Source organism: Bubalus kerabau, chromosome 17, assembly GCF_029407905.1.
Source record: "Bubalus kerabau isolate K-KA32 ecotype Philippines breed swamp buffalo chromosome 17, PCC_UOA_SB_1v2, whole genome shotgun sequence".
Lineage (NCBI taxonomy): Eukaryota > Metazoa > Chordata > Mammalia > Artiodactyla > Bovidae > Bubalus > Bubalus kerabau.
Window position 1 is genome coordinate 66,778,347 of NC_073640.1, and position 6,594 is coordinate 66,784,940.

The 6,594-nt window shown below is 64.2% G+C and overlaps 1 protein-coding gene across 1 annotated transcript; it reads left to right on the forward strand.

The window, feature by feature from the left end:
* The first annotated feature begins 1,827 nt into the window (after nt 1-1,827).
* Nucleotides 1,828-6,109, forward strand: SBK2 (SH3 domain binding kinase family member 2). Its single transcript, XM_055551882.1, has 3 exons — nt 1,828-2,291; nt 4,291-4,493; nt 4,967-6,109. The coding sequence occupies exons 1-3, from the start codon at nt 2,027-2,029 to the stop codon at nt 5,555-5,557; spliced, it is 1,059 nt and encodes a 352-aa protein (XP_055407857.1). The 5' UTR covers nt 1,828-2,026; the 3' UTR covers nt 5,558-6,109.
* The last annotated feature ends 485 nt before the right edge of the window (nt 6,110-6,594 follow it).

Genomic DNA, 6,594 nt, shown 5'->3' on the forward strand with positions numbered 1-6,594 from the left:
CATACAAGGGCTGTCTGGGACTGAACCCTGCGACAGATAAGGGCTGCTGTGGACCTGAGACAAGTCTACCATTTGACTGACAGTTCCTATCTTCCTTTGGACAAAAGGACGTGTGGTTGGTGAGGACTCACCTGGCGGGGAGCTGGGAGAGGGGACGTGGGAGCTCAAAGCAGCTGTCCAGTGCATCCAGAAATGATTCTGGGATATGGGAGGTCCAGAGGTCTGCCTCCCAGCGCAGGAGGTGCAAGTTCAATCCCTGGTTGGGAAGCTAAGATTATACACGCCTCAGGGCCAAAAAACCAACATGTAAAACAGAAGCACCATGGTGACAAATTCAATCAAGACTTAAAAACAATAAAAATGATTCTGAAATCAAAAGCTTACTTAAAAAGAAGCAAGTGAGTTGGCATCGGTCATCTCGCTCTAAACCTGGGCAGGGGTGTGTGGCCCCCCAGGCCCCCTACCTCAGTCCTAGGGGTCCCTGCCTGCACCCCCACCTTGCAGTCTGAAGACTCGGGCCGGGGACGCCCCTCCACCCGTCCCTCCCCCAAGGCCCTCCGGCCCAGTTGCCACACCACCTGCTCCCCTTCGCCCGAGTCTGAGGTCATTCCTCACTGCATCATTCTGGAATCCTGTGTGTCATCCTTTCCCCGGCAGACCCCAGTGCCTCCTCCCCCGGACTCCCCTCACCAAACGCTTGCGTCTGACCCGTCATGGGGCACTGTGGGGCAGCCAGGGGCGGTCAAGGCGGGGCAGGCTGGATGAACGATTTCATTCTATACAGGGGCCTGGAGTCCCACGTCTGAGGGAGGAGGAGCTGGGGGTCTGGACCCCCAGGCCTGAGGGGGGAGGGGTTGGGGGCTGGACCCCTGCGTCTGAGGAGGAGGGGCCGGGGTCTGGACTCTGGCTCTGGGGAGGGTGTGGGGTCTGGACCCTGGCTCTGGGGAGGAGGCAGAGTCCCTGGGTTGGGACAGTCTGGCCGCAGCCAGTTCTGGGCCACAACGCATGGTGTCGCTCTCCCCATAGTGAGTCCAGGGGTGAGGCCGGGGGCGGGGCTCTGACCCCCTAGGTGGGGGCGGGTCCTGCTGCGGGAAGGCCTCTGCTGGCATGGGCTCTGAGTGCTGGGCACTGACCACAGCGGGCAGCCGAAGGTTCAGGCGAGCCTGGGAGAAGCTGAGGTCTGCAGGTTGGAGCCCAGATCAGGAGGAGGCAGGGGTCAAACGGCCCAAGGTGGGCAGTGCCTGAGAGAGAAGCCAGGCAGGTGGTCGGAGCACTGGGTCCTTCGGGGATCAGCAGCTCATTACGGACCCTGAGACTGCAGAGTGTTTGAGCGTGGGGGACACAGAGTCTGGGGTGGGGGGGGCCCCAAGATATGCGAGTTGTGTCAAGTCTCAGAAGAGGGGTCAGCTGGGGGCCTGGACCCCCAGGGCTGAGGGAGGGGGAGCTGGGGGCCTGGACCCCTGGGTCTGAGAGAAGAGGAGGGGCTGGGGCTGTGAGTACTGGACCGCAGACCACCCCAGGGCTGTACAGCCCATCCCAAGAGCTCGGTCCCCCCAAGACCCCAGCGTGCCCAGGCCTGGAGCGTGCAGCCCGCCCCCTGCAGCCCCTGGGGGCTGAGCACCTGTTTGCTCTTAGGAGACGGAGGTTCCTCATCCACCCCCAGGGCCCAAGTCTGTTTGCTTTGGAAACAGTGGGGGGGGGTGTCTCGAGTCATCTGGTTCATCTTTCACCCTCAGGCCATCAGGTGGCGCAGGGCGGTGGGGGCAGGGCGGGCACGTCGGGGCCTCGGACTTGACCTCACCCCACCCAGCACGGGGTCTGCTGCCCCAGAGACGCCCCTGGCAGGGAGGGAAACTGACTCACGAGGGCCTGAACCAGTGACCCGCCACCCTCCTCCTTGGACCAGGGGGTCGTGACCCCAGCCCCTCCTCCCTCAGGCCCAGGACCAAACCCCCAGGCCCTCCCCGCCCTTGGCCCTGGTCTGGCAGGACTGAGTCCGGGCGCCCTCTCCTCTGCCCTTGCAGGGATGCCCGGGAAAGCATCACACACGGAACACATGGAGACCGCGCATGGAGAGCACACGGAGAGCCGGGCGGAGGAGGAGGGCCTGGGGGGCCTCACGGCGGAGGAGCTGCGGCAGGGCCAGGAGGCTGCCCGGGCGCTGGAGGCCCGGATGGCGCTGAGCGCCCAGAGCCTGGTCCGGGCCGAGGTGGACGAGCTCTACGAGCACGTGCGTGCCCTGGGCCAGGGCCGCTTTGGCCGTGTCTGGCTGGTCACCCACCGGCAGGAAGGTACCGGGGCCTGGGGGCAGGGCACAGGGCAGGGGGAGCTCACCAGGCGGAGGGTCTGCGGTCATCCACTGTCAGGAAGGTACTGAGGTCTGGAGGCAGGGCACAGGGACAGGGGGTCTGCAAAGCCAGCCCAGTCCAACCTATGCCCTTTCCAGGCTGTGTGTTTTCGGTAATGGCCTGGCCCTCTCTGAACCTCAGCCTCCTCCTCTAACACAGGGGTGATGATCCCTCCTCTGAGAGAACTGAGAATCCCGGAGGAGATGTCAGGGGCTCTGGTTGCCAGGGAGGAGGACGGAGCCGCCCCCACCCCTGCCCCCAGTGGCCCTCACACGGGCCAGCTCAGCAGTCACTGTGGGGGCGATGAGAGACTCACTGTCTGCCGGGCACTCAGCAAGGCCAGCACAGGGCGGGTGTGCAGGACACAGGCCCCGGCCCCAGACTTCTGGTCAGCGTCCAAGGAGACTGCAGGGCTCAGCCCTGACCAGGGATTGGGGACAGCTGGGCCCCCAGGGAAAAACCTGCACCAGCCCTGCCTCCAAGGACACCCCTGCACGACGGGGTGTGTCCGTTCCCTGCCGTTGTCAGCTGATAAGAAAGGGCGGCAGGCTGGGGGGACCACAGTTCAGCAGGGTGGGCTTCTCCCGAGGCTTCCCTCCTCCGCTTGCAGACAGCCAAGCTTCTCCCCGCGTCCTCACGCCTGCCAGCGTGTCTGCGTCCAGGCTTCCTCTTCTCGGAAGGATAGCAGTCACACTGGAACTGGGGATCACCCCCAGTGATCTCACTTTATCTCTTTCACGACCGTACCTCCGGGGCACTCCCTGGTGGTCCACGGCTCAGGGCTCCGCGCTTTCACTGCCGAGGGCCACAGTTCACTCCCTGGTCGGGGGCACTAAGACCCCACAAGCCACGCAGCCAAAACAAAAACAAAAGCGCCGTCACCAGATACAGTCAAGTTCTGTGAAAATGGGCATAAGGACTACTTTAAGGTGTGAATTTTGCGGGAGGCAGTGAGGAGAGATGCCGGTCAGCTCATAAGAGAGAGATGCAGAGAGATACAGACCGGGGTCATCACAGAACTCAGGGAACACAGCGATAATTGGAAACACGGGCTCCATTACGGGGCCTCGCCCACCTGGAGGCCAGCTCGATGCCCTCCCTGGGCGGTGCTGGGGCATGAAGGTGTACCTGCCCCCAGAGGGTACATCCAGTCCTCGACATGGGAGGCGGCTGACAGCTGGCAGGAATTCAGGGCGCTGCTGACACACGAAGGGGCTGCACTCAGGTATCTCAGGCAAGGAGGTGACCCTCCCCCACCACACCCAGCCTCTCTGCGACCCCGTGGACTGCCGCCCTACAGGCTCCTCTGTCCATGGGATTCTCCAGGCCAGAATACGGGACAGGGCTGCCATTTGTTCCTTCAGGGGGTCTTCCCCACCTGAGGGTCAAACCCTCTCCTGCATTGCAGGCGGATTCTTTATCACTAGTGCCACCTGGGAAGCATTAAATGCTATGGTTATCACCGGGCTTCCCGGTAGCTCAGCTGGTAAGGAATCCACCTGTAATGCATGAGACATGGGTTTGATCCTGGGTGGGGAAGATTCCCCTGGAGGAGGAAATGGCAACCCCCTTCAGTATTCTTTTTTTTAACTATTATTTCTCTCTTTATTTGACTGCACTGGGTCTGAGCTGCAGCACGTGGAATCTAGTTCCTGAGCAGAGACCTAAGGCAGGCCCTCTGCACTGGGAGAGTGGAGTCTTCGCCACTGGACCAGCAAGGAAGTCCCACTCCAGTATTCTTGCTTGGAGAATCCCGTGGACAGAGGAGCCTGGCGGGCTACAGTCCACGAGGTCGCAGAGTCGGACAGGAATGAGCGACTAAGCACACACAGCATTTTCCGCACCACCAGCGGGGTTTGAGTGGCCAGGCTGCTTTAGGGTGGGTGGGCAGGGGTGGGGCGGAGGAGGGGGCGGCCCGGGCTCACGTCGACCCCGCCCCCAGGCACGGTGCTGGCCCTGAAGCAGCTCCCTAAGGCTTCCACCACGCTGCGCGGCTTCCTCTACGAGTTCTGCGTGGGCCTCTCCCTGGGCTCGCATGCGGCCATCGTGGCGGCCTGCGACGTCGGCCTGGAGTCGGCCGACTCCTACAGCTTCCTGACTGAGCCCGTGCTGCACGGCGACCTCATCGCCTACATCCGTCCCAAGGTGGGTCGGCCCCGGAGCTTGGAGCTGGGGGGGGTGGGGCGGGGGGGCGGGGGGCCTGGAGCGGACACCCTGCTCAGCCTGGGCCTCAGGAGTCACGCTCAGGGCAGCCTGAGCGCGTCGCCCTGCAGGTGCCCCACCGCGCCCGCAGGTCTGGTGGGACGCGCCCCTCCGAGTCTACGGCTGTCACAGAGGCAACGCCGAGCCTACCTCACAGGCTCACCCTGGGCCCACGGGGCTCACCCCAGGCCTCATCAGGACCCCCCACGGGGTTCACCCCAGGCCCCCACCCACAGGGCTCACCCCAAGCCTCATCGGAGCCAACTAGGCCTCTGTCGACCTGGGCCTGCTCCCAGGGGCTGAGGACAAGCTCCAAGGCCAGCCCCTGTTGGTGGGCTGGGGAGCTGGGACCCCGACGCTTGTCCCCGGGGCTGAGGACAAGCCCTGGGCCCGGCCCCTGACGCCCGTTCCCGCAGGTGGGCCTCCCGCAGGCAGCTGCCCAGCGCTGCGCGACCCAGCTGGCCTCGGCCCTGGAGCATGTCCACTCCCTTGGCCTGGTATACCGGGACCTCAAGCCCGAGAACGTGCTGGTTTGCGACCCCGATTGCCGGCGGGTCAAGCTGGCGGACTTCGGCCACACGCGGCCCCGGGGGACCCTGCTGCGCCTGGCCGGGGCCCCCATTCCCTACACGGCCCCCGAGCTCTGCGCGCCCCCGCCCCTCCCCGAGGGGCTGCCCATCCAGCCCGCCCTGGACGCCTGGGCACTGGGCGTCCTGCTCTTCTGCCTTCTCACCGGCTACTTCCCCTGGGACCAGCCCCTGGCCGAGGCCGACCCCTTCTACGAGGACTTCGTCGTCTGGCAGGCCTCGGGCCAGCCCGACCACCGGCCTCGGCCCTGGTTAGGCCTGACGCCCACGGCCGACACCTTGCTGTTGGGGTTGCTGGAGCCCCAGCCGCGGAGGAGGAGCCCCGTGAGCTCCGTCCGAGGCTTCCTGGGGCGGCCCTGGAGGCAGCGGGAGGGGGAGGCTGAGGAGGTGTACCCGGGGGAGGACGAAGACTCAGGGTGAGGAGGGCGGGGCGGGGGTGCTCCGGACAGGCCCAGCCGACCCCGCCGCCCCCTCGGCTTTCCGGACGGCTCTTGGCTGCTTTGCCATCTGTCCGCCCCTGTCTGGGATCGTCCGCTTCCTGTCTTTGTTTCCCACCTGTCTGCGGCCTCGGTCCGGGGGTCTCTGAGCGAGCACCGTGGCCGTCCGCACCCCTCCACCTTCCCGGGCCGCGGCACCCACGGCGCCCTTTGCCTAGCTGCTCTTGGTTCACGCCCCCCCTCCACAAATCAGCCAGGCCGCCCCCGCTCCCCCTTCTCGCAGGCCTCCCCTCCGGTGGAGCCCAAGCATCAGGGGCGATCGTGGGCGTGCAGGCGGCCCATCCCTTCGGTTTTGCACGGCTCTCCTGAGCACACCTGTCGTCCTGCCTGCGTCTCTCCTCTCCTGAGCGCCCTTTACTCCCCACCTCACTCCCTCTGCCCCTTCTCCCACCAGCTGGGTCCGCGCCCTCTTGGTAACGCGTTTTGTCTTTCTCACCCCAGCCGCTCTCTGCAAATAAAGTCCTTCTGGTACTTAGGTCTCTGTGATGCTGTTGGTCTGTCAGCCTAGGACAGAGAAGGCCAGCGTGTGTGTGTGTGTGTGTGTGTGTGCATGCATGCAAGTGTCCCCTGAAGGGCGTGTTGTGGAGGAGAGAAACTGTGGAGGAGAGACAGAGACAGAGGAGGGAGGGAAGCAAGGCAGAGACAAAGAGAAAGGGAGAGACAGAGAGAGGCAGACAGACACAGAGAGGCAGAAAGAATGGCAGACAGTGGTCCCTCCTGTGGTCGAAGGAGATGCTGGCTCTGTGTGTGCGTTTGTGAGTGTGCCTGGGGGTGAGTGTGTTTGCACTTGCTCTGCATAGACGTGTCTGAGAAGGAGAGGGATTAAACAGCGGAGCTGGAAAGTGTCTGGCTGTTTTCGGGCAGGAACTGGAGCGTGCATTTCTCAAGTTCCTACCTGAAACTTGTGTGTATTTGTGTGTCCATGAGCACCCATCTGAGCCCGTGTGTGTGTGCAAATAA

Coding starts and splice junctions, on each gene's coding strand:
- SBK2 (XM_055551882.1), top strand. CDS start 2,027: ATGCCCGGGAAAGCATCACACACGGAACACATGGAGACCGCGCATGGA. Junction 2,292..4,290: donor GGTCACCCACCGGCAGGAAG/GTACCGGGGCCT, acceptor CCCCGCCCCCAG/GCACGGTGCTGGCCCTGAAG. Junction 4,494..4,966: donor TCGCCTACATCCGTCCCAAG/GTGGGTCGGCCC, acceptor CCGTTCCCGCAG/GTGGGCCTCCCGCAGGCAGC.